At 39.7% G+C, this 20,447-nt stretch overlaps 1 protein-coding gene across 1 annotated transcript in view; it reads right to left on the bottom strand.

The window, feature by feature from the left end:
- The window catches only part of LOC120935600 (DNA (cytosine-5)-methyltransferase 3A-like), an 80,658-nt gene that overhangs the window by 30,898 nt on the left and 29,313 nt on the right, over nucleotides 1-20,447 (bottom strand). Inside the window, exons 9-15 of the mRNA XM_040347649.1 lie at nucleotides 15,407-15,451; nucleotides 11,787-11,866; nucleotides 7,595-7,707; nucleotides 6,393-6,576; nucleotides 4,914-4,998; nucleotides 2,962-3,107; nucleotides 362-452 (exon numbers count right to left, since the gene is read on the bottom strand). Coding sequence (XP_040203583.1) covers nucleotides 362-452; nucleotides 2,962-3,107; nucleotides 4,914-4,998; nucleotides 6,393-6,576; nucleotides 7,595-7,707; nucleotides 11,787-11,866; nucleotides 15,407-15,451 — 744 coding nt within the window. The remainder of the gene's footprint in view (nucleotides 1-361; nucleotides 453-2,961; nucleotides 3,108-4,913; nucleotides 4,999-6,392; nucleotides 6,577-7,594; nucleotides 7,708-11,786; nucleotides 11,867-15,406; nucleotides 15,452-20,447) is intronic.

A 20,447-nucleotide genomic window follows, 5' to 3' on the forward strand; every position in this document is an offset into this window, starting at 1 on the left:
TATACAAACATAGCACTTCAAGCCAAGTGCAGGTGTGAAGGCATATACAAAAGTTTCCAACCAAGGAAATGGCCGCGGGTAACGTCATGCGTAACTCCTCTCCCTGTATACGTTACGTCTTATGGGTGGGACTTTGTCAGCGGGTATGGGAATACAGCCTGTGATTGACAGCCTCAGCTCTGTTCCTGTGTGTTGTGTGAGGGGGGGTGGGGTTTCCTTCCAATCAGCTCCTATAGGAAGGTTTGTTTCATCTCTGTGCATCATCTGAGGCTAGTGACTTTACTGGGTAAGGGTTTACAACCATTTTAAATATGCAGTTCATAACCAAGGGGCACTATAAAATGAATGATGATTGGTATACCATAAAGGCCTTTACGATTTGGGTTGACCACAGAAAGATCATTACACGGACTTCCTCCAAGTACCAAGTCAAAGGGTCCCCAGGCTTCAATCTGCAAAGAAGAGTCATGGTATAAAAAAAATGATATACCGGTACTAAAGAAACATTAACACTAAACTATAGATGTTTTATGTATTACTTAAAAAAAAAACGTAAAAATACTATTTACAGATGTTTATGTACATCCCTTCCAATGCCTCCCATTAGGAGGAAGACAACACATTTCAAATGCTGCAGATCTGCAGACTACTCCAACTCCTGTCTGCTCTCTGAATTACTCAAGAGAGCCACATTGATGACACCCACCCTCAGCTATCCCCCTTTTGTAAACCTACTTACACACCTCTTTCAGTTCATTAGTGTAGTCACACCTATTGCATGACCAATTTCATCTTTCAACCAGCATGTGGCAGCAAAACACAGAAACATATTTTAGGTACATGAAATAATTTAGGGTACAAATACACAATATCCCTACATATTGGCCTGGCGGTGTTCTTTAGCAGGAAACTATAAAGATACTGGGTCAATTTTATAATATACACTCGCTGGCCACTTTATTAGGTACAGATGTCCAATTGCTTGGTAACACAAATTGCTAATCAGCCAATCACATGGCAGGAGCTCAATGCATTTAGACATCTAGACGTGGTGAAGACGACTTGCTGAAGTTCAAACAGAGCATCAGAATGGGAAAGAAAGGGGATTTAAGTGACTTTGAATGCGGCATGGTGGTTGGTGCCAGGCAGGCTGGTCTGAGTATTTTAAAAAACTGCTGATCTACTGGGATTTTCACACACAACCATCTTTCAGGTTTACAGACAATGGTCAGAAAAAGAGAAAATATCCAGTGGTAGTTGTGTGGAGGAAAATGCCTTGTTGATGTCAGAGGAGAATGGGCAGACAATAGATTAGAGATAACTATTTAAGATAATAGAAAGGCAACAGAAACTTCAAATAACCACTCGTTACAACCAAGGTATGCAGAATACCATCTTTGAACGCACAACACATCGAACCTTGAAGCAGATGGGCTACAGAAGCAGAAGACCACACCGGTGCCACTCCTGTCAGCTAAGAACACTGAGGCTACAATTCACACAAATTTGGACAATAGAAGATTGGGAAAACATTGCCTGGTCTGATGAATCTCGATTTCAGCTGCGACATTAAGATGGTCGGGTCAGAATTTGGTGTAAACAACATGAAAGCATGGATCCATCCTACCCAGGAGATTCGCATCATGGATGTTTAGCCAACAAATCTGCAGCAACTACATGACACTATGGACCAAAATCTCTGAGGAATGTTTCCAACACCTTGTTGAATCTCTGCCATGGAGAATTAAGGCAGTTCTGAAAGTAAAAGGAGGTCCAACCCGGTACTAGCAAGGTGTACCTAATAAAGTGGGCGGTGAATGTATATTTTTACATATACAAGTTTATAAAAGGAATAGTATTAATATAATATTATATTGTAAAAGAAGAAGTACAGACAAACCTTGTTTGGCTGTACTTCTTCTGTGGATCACAGGAGTGCAGTTTGTTCCACACTTCTGTGACCAGTTTTCAGCAGACAGCTGAAGCCCGCTGTCAGCAGACGACACAGAGTCAGTCTTGGGCAAGATCGGGACAATTAAAGTCAGGATCTGCCCACATTAGGGTGACCACATTTCCAAACTACCATTCAGGGACACCCTTCCCTTCCCCAAAATCAGCTTGTGCTGTAACCAATTAAAGCACAGTGATTGGTTGGACACAAGAGGCAGGATTTATGATTTTTCCAGTCACAAGCAGGGGGTGGAGATTGTGCTCCTCCAGGCATTCCCAGCCAGGACAAGTGCTGTCAGCGAGTAAAGTGTTGATGTGGCGGTCTTTTTTGGGGGCATCAGATTGCCCCGGGGGGTGGCTGTGTCAGTTTCATTCCGGGACACTGTATTGTCCTGGAATGAAGGTGCCCGGGACAGACCTGCAAAATGCGGGACTGTCCCGGGCAATCCGGGACACGTGGTCACCCTAGCCCACATGCCTGCGGGGGACAGATGCAGCACCAGACAGATGCTGTATCCACCAAGGTAAGTATGATTTTTGAAAATAAAAGAAGCCCAACTTCTTTTAACACAATATGTATATTTTAGAAATAATCATGTAATACAAGAGGCACTGTGATAATTATTTTGCAAGGCAATTTTAGGTTTTTATAAGAGAGAGGGGCACTAGTTTCTCCATTTGTGACTCGTTCTAATTAAAACTCCATTCAGTAACAAATGACCAGAGTAGGGAAAGGAAGAAGTCATTTTTCTGACTCATTTAGTTGTGTGTGTGTAATATGTTCTTTAGCTGTATAGCTTTTTTTTTTAAGCAAAACAGTTAAGATTAGCCTGATCAACATTTAAAAAAAATGATTTTCTAGTCTTCACACACGCAATACATATAAATGCAAAAATATTTACCATGCACTTTCAAGAGAATGATTCCATTGCAAGAAAGCACAGATAATTATTCCTTCAATTTAGACTGATCTCCCTTTTCCAGTTGTGAGGGGCATGTGCCAACACTGACCTGTTTGCCCGTGATCTCTTGTATGTCCCCCACATAGGTGATCTCCCCAGGGTGTCGCACTGTACCCACTGTAATAGCAGCCTCATCCACCTCTGATGCAATGTAGCGCTCTACCTCAATGCCCAGGCTCTTCAATACCAACAAACCTGCAGTAACAGAGAAAATCAGAGTAATGTATCACTGTACAACCGCAGCTTGTATTCAAACTTTGCTAGCATATTATTAACCACTTAAGGACCGAGCCTGTTTTTCAGACTCAGTGTTTACGAGTTAAAAAAAAAATGTTTTGCTGGAAAATTACTTAGAACCCCCAAACATTATATATTTTTTTCTAACACCCTAGAGAATAAAATGGCGGTCATTGTAATACTTTTTGTCACATCGTATTTGCGCAGCGGTCTTACAAGCGCACTTTTTTGGGGGAAAAAATCACTTTTTTGAATTAAAAAATAAGACAACAATAAAGTTAGCTGTAACGAGACCCTTGCTCTCCCGACACTCCTCTGCTACTATTGGATCAGATTGCAGATTGCAACGTCTGATGGTTCAGTCATCCAAGGCTCCGGGATCCGAACTACAGCTATGTGCCGTTCGGAATCCATTAGAACAAAACACCAGGCAGGCTGTATGTAAGTTCAAACAGGAAGACTTTTATTGGAAGCACACAACACACTTTTATACAGAATTTGGAACATCCCGCCCCCAACAACCGCTTTCCTATTGGTCAATTGTAAAGTACATGTAGTTCTCCTTCAGGTCCTCTTACCAATGCAAATGAGGACTTGAAAATGAGTTCAGCAGGGATTGGTCCGATAGCTTGAGTAGAAGGACTGCTATGTGTAATGAGACAGAAGCCCCAGGGGGCAATCAATGTATACAATAGCCAGACACAGAACAATGAAGCCGCCTGGAGCCTTAAGACAGAGCAGAAGACCCCCCACTGTGTAACAGATTTCAAGGATGAACATTTCCGCATTCCAAGGTCCATGACATTAGCCTAATTTTTTTTTTATATTGTGAAAGATAATGTTACGCCGAGTGAAATGATACCCAACATGCTTCAAAATTGCGCCCGCTCGTGGAATGGCGTAAAACTTTTACCCTTAAAAATCTCCATAGGCGATGTTTAAAAAATTCTATAGATTGCATCTTTTGAGTTACAGAGGAGGTCTAGGGCTAGAATTATTGCTCTCACTAACGATTGCGGTGATACCTCACTTGTGCGGTTTGAACACCATTTTCATATGCGGGCACTACTCACGTATGCGTTCGCTTCTGCGCGCTAGCTCGTCAGGACGGGGCGCTTTAAAAAAAATGTTTTTGTTTTCTTTTATATTTTGATTTTTTTTTTTTTTTTTACACTGTTTTAAAAAAAAAAAAAAATGGGTCACTTTTATTCCTATTGCATCCCTTGTAATAGAAAAAAGTATGACAGGTCCTCTTAAATATGAGATCTGGGGTCAAAAAGACCTCAGATCTCATATTTAGACTAAATTGCAATAAAAAAAAAAATTGTTATTTGCAAAAATGACAACAAAAAATGTGCCTTTAAGAAGCATGGGCGGAAGTGACGTTTTGACGTCGCTTCCTCCCTGCTATGCTATGGAGACGGGTGGGGGCCATCTTGCCCTCACTCGTATGTGTGAAGGACCCGACAGCTCCGGTAAGCGGCAGAGGGCAAGGGAGAGCGGCGGGAGGGGGGCCCCTCTCTGGCCGCCGATAACGATGATCTTGCAGCGAATCCGCCGCGGAGACCACCATTATCGTTTACAGGACCGGCCACGGTAAATATGAATATCTCGGTTGGGGCAGCAGCTGCTGCTGTTATCAAGATATTCATCTTTAAAGTGATGACGTATATGTACGTGGGACGGTCCTTAAGTGGTTATGAAATATGACACTATCACAGGTACAGTATGGATTTACAGGACAACATCTGAATATCAGCTCACCTGTTGCAATTCCGTCAAAGAGAGACAGGACCCGAATTCCCTTCCGATTCTCCGCTGGGATTGGTGGATATAGAACTATAGGATCCTTGGAAACAAAAGGACGACATTAAGAATTTTTTTTTGTCTTATCCAGATGGATGGAGTGGTACAATGACTAGTATTATACACTAGGGCCCAACAGTACAGAGGGACCCTTGTGTTGGTTTCAACACCCGCTAGATTTATAAATGTATATTAATAACGGTGTGTGGCTGTGGTGGGCAAATTAGAGTGTAAGCTCCTCGGGTGCAGATATTAATGAATGGCTCATTGTTCTCTGTATAGCACTGTGGAATATGCCAGTACTATAATAAATCTATAATAATAGCATGTGACTGTGGTGGAACATTAGAGTGTACATTTTTGTTCATTAAAAAATCTTACAAACACAATAAAATCATATTTACACATATACAAAATAAATGAAAATATACAGTATATAATCAAAAATAGCTTACATCAGCATAGCAAAAACAAAGAAAATGAAATATATCAACCTAAACAAAGCCATAACCTACACCTAAACACCCCCTCAGGCTAAGAAACCTTTACACATGCAGCAAGCCTTTTTTCAAAAATACAATCTTATATAAAAATCTAGGGGACAGAAAGAAAGCCGCACACCCAGAGACGGACAAACAGCAGCTTTGGAGACCTGACATTATTCCATGACTTTGTCAAGGCCCCTGGCCACCACCTGTGATTCTCAAGACCCTGAATCTTCCCAACCTAACCCAAAATTTTGTGCACCACCACCTCGACAGGAAGGACTTTTTTCAGAGTGGAAACCTGACACCGTGCATTCCATGTGAAGAAACAAACTACTAAGCTAACTAGAAAAAGTGTCTCAAAATCAAAATCCTGATGTGTCTCAAAGGCCCGACCACTCTGCATAACTCATGCAGGAAAGAAAAGGGATAACCAGAGCCCCACCCACCCCCTTGTAGACTTCTATATTGAAGGGGCACTGAAGTAGTCCATTGTCTCCTTCACCCCACCACATTCTACTCTTGGACAACCATGGTTCTCCGCAGAGCGATGCTTCAGGTTGCCCTTTACATAGAGTCTACCATGGCCAGAAAGTTATGTGACTGTTCTCTGTACAGCACTGCAAAATATTTCAGAGCTATCTAGATGTATAATAGGAGTGAGTGACTGTGGTTGGGATATTAGAGTGTATGCTCCTCTGGTGTGGATTGACCATTGTAACTTGTGCAGTGTTCTCTGTGCAGCACTGTGATATATGTCTGGGCCATATATTATAATAATAACAACATTAGTGTTTGATAGTGGTGGGACCATAGAGTGTAAGCATGACTGGTTTAGTGCTGGGACATAGCATGCAAAATAAACCTGCATGTACCCTAGACAACTTTGTTAGGCTCGTGGAGAAATGGTTAGCTTTAGACAATGTTGGAAAACGCTGAGCACATCACTTACATATTTCGGATCATTCTTGTTGGTCAGTAGAGTCTGGAGGCGAGAGGGCCAATCATGGCGTCTTTGCAGTAGACCACTCACCAACATCTCTCGGCACATATAACACTTCCAGGGATCTGTTTCTCTGGCTGCCTGAGCAGACCCCTCTCCCTCCAACAAATCCACACATTCTAAACAGAAACGCCTGGAAAAAGTTAGAGCAGACACTGTCTAAAATACGCAGTTCTGTATTCTGGAGAACATTATTTAAGATAGCATAAAAGCTAATTGTAATGTACATTAGATAATGTGTTATCAGTCTTGCTCAGTATCGTGGTCTTCAGTCTGGAAAAAAATCCAAACTTTGTGTACTGTAATGGAGGGAACTGTAGACACATATGGGTTTATTTACTAAAACTAGAGTGTGCAAAATCCGGTGAAGCTGTGCATGGAAGCCAATCAGCTTTTAACTTCAGCTTGTTCAATTAAGCATTGACAAAAAAAAACACCTAATAGCTGATTGGTTTCTATGCAGAGCTGCACCAGATTTTGCACTCTCCAATTTTAGTAAATCAACCCCTAAAGCCCTGTACACACGATCGGATATCTGATGGAATCTAATCCGATGGATTTTTTCGGCGGATAGCCGATGAAGCTGACTTTCATCAGTCTTGCCTATACACCATCAGTCAAAAATCCGATCGTGTCCAAACGCAGTGACGTACAACACGACGACCCGAAAAAAAAGAAGTTCAATGCTTCCAAGCATGCGTTGACTTGATTCTGAGCATGCGTGGATTTTTGACCTATGGAGTTCCATACAGACAATCAGATTTTCTATAGTTTTTTTATCCACACGTTCTATTTTTTACACCGATGGAAATAAAACCGATGGGGCCCACACACGATCGGTTTGTTCGATGAAAACAGTCCATCGGTCGGTTTTCAGTGGACAAACTGATCGTATGTACAGGGCTTTAGAGTGCTATATCTCCTTAAACATCATGTAGGCAACTCTAGACACAGAAATTATCGAAGGATAAAGTTCCAGGCAACAAGCATTATATAACCCATATCAATGGGCACAAGAGGTAATCAATAATTAAACTGTTCGGCATTCCAGTATAACTTGTGACAAGAACTGAAAGGGAAGACCTGTGTGAAAAGTCCCTTTCCTATTATTATTATTATGAAATGTCTTGCAAGGTTCTAAATGTACTTACCTCCAACAGTAGCGATTACTGCACACAAGGATCTCTTTCCCAGAGCAGCAGATGCTGCAGTAACACTGGCGACCTTCATCATCCATCTGATAACCCCAACTCAAGAACCACTCCTATGGTGGAGAGGGAGAGATAGAGAGATTGGAGCAAGTGTGGGGGGAAAAAGTAGGGATGTGGGGGAGAGAGAAATGGCAAACAGAGGAGAGAAGGAATAGAGAGAGATTGGAGAGTACGGAACTGAAAAGGAGAGTAAAAGGAGGGACAGAGAGAGATGGGGGAGAGGGGAAACGAGAGATGGAGTGATTAAGAGAGAAGAGAGGAGAAAAAAGAAAAAGAAAGACAAAATTGATTAGAAAGAAAGAGAAGGAGAAAAGGCAAGAAGGCAGAGCGAGAGAAAAGGAGGACTTTTTGCCTTATTTATAATATCCACTTCACTTAAAAGTAAAATCTGTTTCCCGGAGTACACTACAGGGCACAGGGTCTTTAATCATTACCAGTGGGTTATATGCAGTTACCTTCAAGTGAATGGACACTGGCAAAAGTTAAAGAAGCTGCATCCCCCTATTTAACCCCTCCCACTTCCAGCTAGCCTCAATTTTGTAGAAAGCAATAGGGAGATCATAAGAACAGGGGGAAGGGTCCTGTGTCCTGCACTGTAGTCCACGAAACAGATGTTCCTGGTAAGACACAAATCTATTCTCTTAGTTGTGAACAGCCAAATGGAGGGGTGAGCAACACAGCAAACAGGCCCACAAAATCGGTCAAGAAGGCTTGATAAACTCAGAGAGCAGCTTTGAACCTTTAATGAATTAAAGTCACCAGAAGAGGCCTGAACATCCACCTAGTAGGACTTAAATGGGTTGTAAAGTAGGGTGACCAGACATCCCCAGTTTCAGGGGACAGTGCCCTGATTGATTGAGGACACTGTCCCCGGACCAAGTCTGTCCCTGGTTGTGTCCCCAGATTGGATTTAATAAGGGGCAAGGGCAATTTCAAAGACAGTCAGTGCAGAATTAAAATAAAAAACATTTGAATTACACACCCCCGCTCCGCCGTGCCTACTAGCATAGGGGGGTTGTATTTTTCCCATTAACTGTGCCCCTTTCTGATGATCATGTGCTGGTCGGAGCGGAGGGAATATTTCTTCAGTTTCGGGTGCATGCCCATTCAGCTTTGCTCGCATGTTCTTCGGCCTTGGCTTAAATCCTGGCCAGCCACCTGCCTATCTCCTTGCCTTCCCTGGCGGAGTGATCTTCCTCCGCTCCCCATCCAGTAGTAGCCGGGGCCCGGAGAGTAAGACTTGAGAGGCTGTGAGGCGGGCAGAGAGTCGCTGATTGTTGCCATTACTAGTAAAGAAAAAATATGTCCCCGGATTTCATTTAGAAAATCTGGTCACCTTATTGTAAAGGAATTTTTTTTTCCCTAAATAGCTTCCTTTACCTTAGTGCAGTTCTCCTTCACTTACCTCATCCTTCGATTTGGCTTTTAAATGTCCTTATTTCTTCTGAGAAATCCTCACTTCCTGTTCTTCTGTCTGTAACTACACTCCCTGGTGTGGAGAAAGCCTCTTGAGGGGGGAGGGGGCGAGCAGGCAAGTCAAAGCACTCTCTACTTTGCAGATAGAGAAAGGAGCTGTGTGTTAGTGGGCGTCCTGACACTCCTGCTCGCCCCCTCAAGAGGCTTTCTCCAGACCAGGGAGAAAGCCTTGCATTACAGTGTGTAGTTACAGACAGAAGAACAGGAAGTGAGGATTTCTCAGAAGAAATAAGGACATTTAAAAGCAAAATCAAAGGATGAGGTAAGTGAAAGAGGACTGCACTAAGGTAAAGGAAGGTATTTAGGGATATTTTTTTTTTTCCTTTACAACCCCTTTAAAAGTGGGAGTAAACTCCCATGCATGACTTTTACCTATGAGTAAGCCTAAAGCAAGGCTTACCTATAGGTACAGTAAATATTTCCTAAACTTGCACCGTTAAGTAGATATTTACTTTTGATGCAGCCAGTGACATCACTGGTGCACGCGCTCTAAAGACCATGTCATACCATGCTGTTCCTTCAAAGTCCTGTGCCATGGATGGTGGGTCCCGTGTGTATGCATGGGAGTGATATCATTGCGTCTCTGGCCACTCACGCAAATATAAAGAAAAGCAACTAGCTCAATAATAGTAAGCCTTTTTGAAGCTGCTGAACACTTAGGGTCAATCATTCAAATCCCATACAGTAAAATATAAAAAAAAAGACAGTGCAGCGCTAATAATAATTCCATATGTCAAAGGTCCACCAATGTGTGATATCTTCAGTGGTGCTACAATATGGTAAACATGGCGGTGACTTTGTGGGAAATCCTCCACCAATGGAAGAAATGGCCGCTCACCTCACAGAATGAACCCTTTAATTAGAGAGGGTCATATGCACTTTCCCTCACGGAGTGTAATAACGTGTCACCGGTCAGCCAATACAGACAACATATCCTAATGGGTCCTTTCTTTGATAAGCTATACCAATTGCAGGAAACCAAACTCCAGAGCCACATTGATCATGTAAATAAAAGAACATATATATATATATATAGTGCTCTCCACAAGCAAAAACTTTTGTGTTCTTTAAAAAACAGAATAAAACTTACAAGTCAGGCACTGTAACCCAGTGCCTGGTATTCCAGCATTTGTGTGCATAAAGTCAGTGATGGCTGTGGTGACGTCACATGACTTCCGTCCTTCCATCCACGTTACGTCACAGTGGGCGGGACTTAATCAGCATGTATGCGTGGGACGTCATTCTGACCACTCACACAATAGGAGTCTGTGAACCCGGAAGGAAGACCGGGTGAAGATGTAAGTGACTTCAGGGGTGACAGCACACCGCTGGATGGCTTCGTTCTAAGCTAAATTTCACATAATGTGCTAGTATGTGATGCACACTAGCACATAATGGCTTTACCGTGCAGGATCTAAAAAAAAAAAAAAAACAGTAGTTTACTACCGCTTTAACCACTTCAGCCCTGGACCATTATGTCGTTTTGCGCAGCCGACCTGCCGCCGTGAAACTGCGGTGGCTGGTCGGCTAGTGGTTAACAAATGTGTGAACAGAAGACCAGGTGGCAGCCTTGCAAATCTGAGAAACATATGCCTGATGCTGAAAAGACCAAGAAGAACTAAAAGATCTGGTACAGTGTGTGTTAACAGGGAATGCATGAACCCTACCTTCAGATTGTAGGTTCCAATGATAACTTGTCTGAAGCACATAGCAATGGTGGAGCGAGAAGCAAGAAGACCCTTGCAGGAAGTTCAAACAGGAAGTCTGATTCACCTCCTCCTCCTCATTCACTCAGGGTGAAATCAAAGACTGTTTCAGAAGGTGAGGTCATAGGGGCACAGCTGTAACTCCTGCTATCTATGGCCTCAGTAAGGCCAGAAATTCTGCCCATGGTAGGCCTCTGTTGATGGTAGGCAGGGAGTCAGAGTAGGGGTAACCATCAGAGGAAAGGGTACTAGTTCTATGAATAGATGTACTACCCCTCAAATGAGCTAAAAGCTGAGCCTGAGTCCATCTGACCTCTTCTTCATGCACTTGTGATCTGCCATGTCTGTAAAATTGTCCTCCAAGGGGTACTCACAACCGTAGCAATAGTAATGAAAGGGGGATGCCGAAGTGCCCAGCATTTATAAGTCACAGGGGTCTTCGGGGATGGGGCTCTGCACCAGGCAGACCATGGCTCTGGACCTGTGTGCCACTATGCAGCTAACATCATGCATTTCACTACATACCGAGGGGAGCACCCACAGAAGAATCTAGTGCAGAGTAAAATTACAGGGCAACTGCACATCTTCCACCAAGCGAAGTCCAGGTATGGTTGCCCAAGGCTCTGCAAAGAAGTACACCAAGCCAGAAGCTGCATTGAAATATGCAGTGGCTATGATGCAGCCTGTTAGAAGAATCATCTTAGAATATCATTAACCAAGGATCCACGGAGGGATAGGCAAAAAAAAACCCTATAATAAGGTATTCTTCTCTCAGTAGAGAGATGAGGTCCATCACCTAAGGACACTAAGAAGAAAAAAATAACTGAGGGTAACTGGAAGTGGGAAGGATTATATAGGTGGATATTCCTGCAGCTTCTTAACGATTGAAGAGCCGGTGTCCTTTACTGTATGAATAGGAAACAGACATTTACCTTGTGTTGCTACCTTACCGTACATTTATGGCAGAAGCCTCCAATAAAGAGGGGGTGCCCACCGATGATATGTTCAGTGCCACAGGCGATGCAGAACCCTGGAGGAGGAAGACAGAGCAAGCTAAGAAGCAAAAACACAGAATATCAGGACACACATCATATATTCTACTCTGAGCACAGTCAATTTAAAAAAAAAATCCCAATAAAATATCACTGTCACTTACCTTCCTAATATTTGCACTGTCAAAGCCCTGTACACACGGCCGGGAATCCCGTCAGGAAAAAAACATTGGCTTTCCTGACGGGATTCCTGGCAAGCTTTTCTTGCAAAGCTGTGCATACAGACGGCTATTCAAAAGAACCGCCATTCTTTTGAATGGCAAGAACGTGGTGACGTCATCGACTATGACGAGCCGGCGCTCGTCACATTCGATGCCATCGCCACCATCTTGCTACAACCCACACTATGCCTTGTATGCTACCGCGCATGTGTCGAAGGCTTAGCGAGCATGCACAGGTTTACCTTCGGACAGGTAAGCATACAGACGATCAATTTTCTCGTCAGGAAACACTCTGCCTGGAAACCCGGCGAGAAAATAGAGAGCATCAATTAAATTCATTTTACAAGTGGAAAAATGTTATAAAATGCATTTCTATTCAACGCCTATTAATCCTTAGTTAAAGCCTGATCTCGATCCAGCGATGTGTATGAGATCCGTGGCTCTCCCCGGTTTCTTCCTCCTGATTGGCTGAGATGCCAAAGCAGGAGTCATTGGCTCCTGCTGCAGTCAATCACAGCCAGTGAGGTGGGAGCAGGGGGCGGGGCTACCCTGCACTCTCTGTTTCTTATGGATGCAAAGAGCCGGCTCAGGAGCGAGCACGCATGCACGAGTGCCCCCACAGCAAGCGGCTTTCTATGGGGACACGTGGCAAGGGGGAGGGGCCCAGAGCACCAGTGGGGGACCCAAGAAGAGGAGTATCAGGGCTGCTCTGTGCAAAACCACATGTTTGTTATTTTTTTTTTATAATTTTTTTTTCCTTTACAATCACTTTAACCACAATCAGCTCTAATTAAGTCTTTTGCTCCCCTTATTTTTCTGCTAATATGTTTCTTTTTTTACCATTAACATTTTTTGTTTTTCATTAGTTTTGTTGGTTAACGTGTCTCAAAAAGAAATACACAAATTTTAATTAAAAAAAAAAACAACATTTCTTTGAAGTAACATAATTTTAAAGTCATTTTAAATGGGACAAATTGTATGTTTTTTTACTTACAGTAAAACATTTTTTTAACCAAACTCATTTTTCGTTACTTTTTTTACATGTTTTTGTCTATAGATTACATAGAATTTTTTTTGTTGCAAGACAATATTGCCAAAAGAGAGGCTAGTTTGTCCCACAAAAAAAAAATGTAATGCTTTGTTATCCTAAGTAATGACAAACATATTACCAAATAAAGACCAATAACAGAAAATTTCAAATTGCTCTGGTCCATAGGGGGTATATGGTGTGGTTTATGAAAACCATAGACCATTGGGTGCTTTCCATTCAGTAATAAAATGCGATGGTTTGTGAAAACAAATTATTTTTTAATATGACATCAGCAGTTCGCAAGTACATGAACATCCAGAGGTACCATGAGGAATACAGAGAGGTGTCAGCATTGTATGGAGTGGGGTTGTAGTGAGGTTGTGGAGGGATGTACGAGAGTGTACTATGTATTTGTCTACACGGAGTCACCCACACATAACCAGTGGATTACAAGCCAACTTTTGTATTTTTTATGTCATATTATTTAAAGCCTGTGTTCTGTGTCTTTTTTTATGTTTTTTTACGTCTGTTTTTACGTCTGTTTAACAAGTGTAAAAAAATACCTGTTGATCTGCCAGAAATCCAGTAAGCATCTTATTTCGAGTAGCAAACTGACAATGTTGTAAACTTAGCACTGACATCATTACTGTGCTGTACATAACCTGTTCAGAGAGCAGAGCTGTGGGAGGGACCCAGCAGGCTCCACCCACTACAGACTGCCTGCAGAAAACTACAGGAGGGGGTGGAGACAAGACCAGTCATCCTGCACAAGGACAGAGATCAGCATTGATTGGTCTTTATTACAGGAAGCTCCTACACAAAGGCAAAGTTTCACAATGGATTACTGCACAGATCTGGAAGAAATACACAAAGTACATGAAGAAGGTGTACAGGAAGAATACATATCACTCTTTTATTTAAACAATATTTGCTTATCCCAGAGTTCAGCTTTAACACACGACCGTTTTTCATGACGTGAAAATGAACATTTTTAACATTACATTCAGCCGAGTTGTCCTAATGACAATCGGCTGTTTTTTTTTTATTTTATCCCCGTACATACCTCATTTTCACCCCCGCTTCCGGGTATGTCTTCTGCGGGACTGGGCGTTCCTAATTGATTGACAGGCTTCTGACCATCGCATATTACGCGTCACGAGTTGCCGAATAAAGCCTAACGTCGGTGCGCAGGCGCCGTATAGAGCCGACTCGCAGTCCGGCTTCTTTCAGCAACTCGTGACGCGCTGTATGCGACGGTCGGAAGCCTGTCAATCAGTTAGGAATGCCCAGTCCCGCAGAAGACATACCCGAAAGCGGCGGTGAAAATACGGTATGTACGGGGATAAAATAAAAAAAACAGTTGATTGTCATTCAGACAACTCGGCTGAATGTAATGTTAAAAAATTTTTTTGGGTGAACCCCCGCTTTAAAAACAATTGTGTGTAGGCTCCAGAGCATTTTTCATAAAAAGAAAAATGGCCATTGAAAATTTAGAAAATGCTCTAATTCTCGTCGTTTTTCACATTGTCGTTTTTCACTTCGTGAAAAAACGATCGTGTGTAGGCTTTAACGACGGGATAAAAAAAACGCACATGCTCAGAAGCAAGTTATGAGACGGGAGCGCTCGTTCTGGTAAAACTAGCATTCGTAATGGAGATAGCACATTCATCACGCTGTAACAGACTGAAAAGCGCGAAGACTGAAAAGTGCGAAACGTCTCTCACCAATCTTTTACTAACACAAAATCAGCAAAAGCAGCCCCAAGGGTGGCGCCATCCGAATGGTACTTCCCCTTTATAGTGCCGTTGTACGTGTTGTACGGCCCCTACGCTTTGCTCGAGCATTTTTTTTTTTCACAATCGTGTGTATGCAAGGCAGGCTTGACAAGAATCGGTTGAAAAAAACTTTGTTTTTTCTAGACCATTAAAAATGGTCGTGTGTACGCGGCATTACAGTTCTAGGGTGATAAAGCTATTCCTCTATAGATAAGTACACTGAGTGAGTGTTGTCACTCTAGGAGAGATAGTGTGTTACTGGAAGGATCACCAGGTAAATAAAATAGGTTAAAAGAGCCTGATAAAAGAAAAGTAATGCAACCACCACATTTGAGAACTGGCAAACAGCAATAGATTACATTTTTGTTCTTGGATTATAACAGTTCAAAACAGTAGAAACACAATGCATGATTCTAATTCATTATACTGTTCATGTCTGTGCATTTAGGTTGTGGATATACAGTATATAAGACAGACAGAAATCAAATGTGTACAGAATACTACTATAAGTGTGTCATAACAATTCATATGTCTTCTACTGCTCTGACTTACCTTCTATATCTCTGATCCCTTGTCTCACATAATTGAACAGGTTCTCTGTTAAACATAAAATGCAAGCTTTATGTCAATAAATCAAATTTAGGTCCATGTACTGAAAAAAAGTTCAAGCTATAAAAGTGAAAGTTGTGTGATTTCTGTATGTAGGGCAGGGGTGCCCAACCAGTGGCCCGCAGAGCCCTCTGATGTGGCCTGAGACCTCCTGCTCTGGGATGGAATAGAATAGAATACTGTTATTAAAGATCAGTTTATTACTAAAATCAAAGTGTATATGTAGCGCCCCCTTACTTTCAGTATGGGCACTACGCTAAAGTTAGTGGGGAATGGGAGAGTTATTTTGCTCCCATTCACAATTTGCTAAATTCTGGGCTGCTGTCATTCCTGAACTGTCCTGTAGGTCATCCTGTGCTCCAGGGGTGTTGATTCTACCCCTGGGCGACAGGTGGCGCTAGAGGGGTTCTGGTGGAGCCGCTTTTCCCCAGCAGCCAATTGGAGGAGTTTTCCCTCGCGGGGCATGCTGGGGGAGAGTATATCTGTAGCAGACGCCATTTTGTGTGGTTCCTTGCGGGTTCCAGGTGCGGCACCCACCTTCAGGGCGTGCGCATCTAACGGACCCCGGCGATGGCCTACCAGGCCGGGGTCGCACTCTACGTGTTAAATGTGGGGGAAGGGAGAGATAGACGAGAGGCAGAGCACAGAGGGGACATTTTCCTCTAACATGTGTCATGCGATGTGTCAAAACTCTCCTCCTCCAGACGTTCTTGGTTCCCATTATACAGACATAGGTTTTCTTCATTATACGATGTTTATTCTTACAAAGATATGACAGCAAACAACAGTCTATGCTTACATTGTTACAGCTGGTAAAACATCATTTGCAGGTTGGTACGGAGGAAAGATAATATGATGGTATGATGGTATGATCTTTCTCCTGGGGGAGGGTCCCTTCCCCACCCCCATCTCTCCGATGACCCCGAGCCCCTCGTCGGGTCAGGTGACCCTGAGGTTCCCTCCCTCACTATGCACACCACATGGATACTTATACAGGTTTAACAGCTAAGCTAAGCATAAAACTAGCTTCCAAAGAAGGTAGGTGATGAACGTTAACACCCACTTATGTATTTTTAAGTAACATCTCCACCCACTTTCTTGACGTAGGCTTCAAGAATAGATGTGGTCTACACTACAACAGGTGTACTGTCGTCCTATACTGACCTTGTCCTCAAAAGCTACCATGTTTAAACCAATGATTCAGAAACATTTATCACATAATAAATATTAATGAATTTAAAATCTAACAATTCCCCCTTAATGCACTATAATTAACAAACAAAATAAGTGCATTCATCTTAAATAATAAAGGTTTCTGATTCACTTTTTTCCCAATACAAACAATACAATTTAACATTTCAGATATTGTACATAAACTTTTTCCAAAATTCTGAGATATTCCTGTGAAATATTTAACCATTTCATTCCTTTAAGAAACTATAAATTATTATATTATTAATTAATTTTAATTTATTCTCCATCTAATATATGTAATATTAAAATTTTTCTTCCTTTACCTTCATAAATTTTACTTCTTATAACTTCAACCATATCATATAACTATTTTATCATAAAGAAGAAATAAATATATTTGATGTATCAAATTATATTACTCTATAATATTAAATTATTAATTAATAAATACAATTTCTTGCATTTCTCTTGAAATTTTAATTACCAAATAATTTCTTCAGTATAAGTTTTTTATACATTATCCTTGACACTCAACAAACATAATATGTAATCTACTTGTTTGTGGATACATAAAAACATAACTTTCCCATTATTTGATTGTCATATTTTTATATATTCTATCTTTCTTTCTATTTATTGTTCTATATTTTTATTTATTTATCCATCTATTTAATTTATTTATCTATCCATGACCAGCAAGCAACTATTTATTTTATTTATGTTTTCAATGTTCCATATTATTTAATTCAACAATAATTCTGTTTAGACACTTTTAAAATCCTTTTCTTCCACACAAGCCTGTATGTGTTTTAACTATATTAATACTTCAAATGTATACTTTGTTATACATTCTTGTAATAACAACCTATCCATCCAATTTTCCCAAGTTATGTGTTCTATAAAAATGAATAAATTAATTATTCTATGTGAAATAATAATTCTATGTGTATCAATATGTATTCTTATAAAAGATTTAGAAACCAAAATATAACTATTTTTCCATATTTCCAAAAATTCAAAAAAATTCCTATATTAGAATTACATTCCAACTCCCCCTTACATAATGATCGACCGATCAATATGTCACTTTTGATGTAAGTCCATATGAATAAATCATTGAAGTTCATCCAAAAATGATGATCCTTGATAACATAATCAAAAAATAATTTTGAAAAAAACTAGAAGTAATAACAAAATAGAATTTTAGTTGTGCTTGTTTCATGGTCATGGAAGAATCCAAAAAATACAAATAATCTTCACAATTTAAACTCCAATTGATATTTCAGCTGGCTTTACTATTGGAATCCGTGGTACCTTCAGATCCCAAATTCCTAACCATAACTTTAGCTACTGGAATAAATTATGAAACATACTCATAAAAAGTAGAAATCTTATTCAAAACATAATTTCTATTCAAATGTAGCAAAGGCCTAGCCATGTTTTGTGAACAAACTTCTGAAATTTGCATGCTTGTACTTTGTCCTATGCAACAGATTGCAAATAACTACATATGCTAATTTCAAAAAGACATAGAAGAACAGACATTCTTCATCCTGTCATTAACTCAAAAAAATGTAACCAACCCTTACTTTAGAAAAGGTTTTAAACTAAAAATATAACAGGTAAATAAGTCACCTAGTATTTACCTTTTCTTGAATCATCTTACCCTATTTAGACTTTAAAATACTATTGTAGCGTTCTATTATATCTGGGTACTAAAGATGATAAGAAACAATAACTTTATCAAATACTAAAATTGCATACATGTCCTTCATCACCTGTCCTATAAAAATGAAAAAATCATTATCTGATTCCATGGTTTGAAAACAACCCCAATGGAATGTGACAAAGTTCATAACTTAGCTTTCATTAAAAATATATTAATTTTTCTAGAATTACCTCAATTAATTTTATCAAAAAATTAACTAAAGGAAAAAACATCCTTGTATACTCCTTCAGCAGGTGAAACAATCTAATATACTCAATCTACATAGATTGCAAATCTCTCAATACTTTATAGTATCAGATCACTCTTTGCCTTTTGGATTGTTCTATAAACATAATAAAACAAGATTCAGAAGTTTGATGACAAAAATGCTCTAAAAATTTGTAGTTCAAAATTTCTTTCATTAGCTCAAACAAAAATCAATTAATCAATTTGTCAGTCAATCTGTCAGGTACCTGGATATGCAAAAATAAATATTTTCATTTAAAAATAACTCTATCCATTATTGTTGGAATCAATTATTTTTACAATGAATTTTATCTTCATTATCAGTTTGTACCGAGACAAAATTTTCATCGTCCCCCTCTTTATTCTGTGACTAATAAAATTTTGTAAAAGTAATATTTTTACCAGATTATAGTATTTTTCTTTACTATACTTTACTTATAATTGCTTTAATTTTACAAAAGAACATTTAGGTTGGGTTTTCCTAAATATTTTATTTCAGAAAGAAACTTCTGACTGCTAACTATTTAACATCCAGTTGTCACTTAGACAAAAGCTTAATCAAAGCCTTGTGTTGACACCTCATGTTTAAAAATAACACCTTTAGTTCTTCAAAACAAATGGTGCAAAACCCACGTGTTTTTTCAAAACAATTAGTTTAGTTAGTAATACCTTTTTTAAATATTTTTTCCCCATCCATGAACCTTTATTTCAGATTTCTGAAAAAAGATTTAAACACTAACATGTGTTTAGATCCATAGAAGTGAAAAACTCATGGCATGACTGACCATCTGCTTTGTAACTCGACCTCCATTTCTCTGTTAATAGTACATTCTTTTACATGTCATACTCCCAGAGAATGATCTGTCACTGTCAATCATTGCTACCCATTCACTATACAATCTGTCTAAACCAATCTCATTTTATCGTTTTTACAATTTTTAACCTTTTTTTAAAAATGTTAAACATATTTGGTTTGTACATATGCTAAAAATCATGTACATTACGTTATAATATGAAGTTTCTTGATTATAATAATGACAAAACATTGTTTAGGAGACAATCTCACGAAACCCAGATTGGCCCCTGCGCATTAACCGACCTGCGTCTCCCCGAGAAAATTACTCCAACCAACCCTTTATCAGAAATACTCAATTAAAAAAAAACTTTTAACAATAGTTTTCTCTTCAATTTTTGCTATTTTTAGATTGAACAAAACTTTCATATTTTAATATTTTTCCTGGGTAAACTTTAGTAATTTAGAACAATTTACTACTTTTAATTAAATAACCAAACCCACGTTTGGAAACTTTTGTAAAAATTGCTCAATCCTTATTTATTATTTTCTACAACCAAATCTGAGGGATTTTTGTAAAATACTAAAATACCTTGTTGTTTTCCATTAACTGAATTTTATACAGTTCTTACATAATCTTAATTAATAGTTTTTCCTTAAACTTCTGCCCCTGTTTGTGCTTTGAATGACATGTAATAACACATTTCTGTTATTTAGGGCTAAAATATTCCCAAACATATACAAGCAGCATTAAACTGAGTTTCCTTAAAAAAGAACTTCTTTACACTCTGGTATTAATTAATTAATTACCCTACTACCGTTTACATGCCTGCATTGCATATATATATATAGAATATATAAATTCCCGAATATTACAGGGATACTTCTGAACTTTGAGATTTTTAACCATCCCATGTTAAACCACTTATATAAAAAAACATATTTACCCCTTGTTTATAATGATTTTCCTGTGTACACTTAAAAAAACAAGAGATGCAATGTCCTTTTAACTTTGTCTTATTAATTTCTTTCATTCGTTACAT

Source organism: Rana temporaria, chromosome 4 (genome assembly GCF_905171775.1).
Source record: "Rana temporaria chromosome 4, aRanTem1.1, whole genome shotgun sequence".
Lineage (NCBI taxonomy): Eukaryota > Metazoa > Chordata > Amphibia > Anura > Ranidae > Rana > Rana temporaria.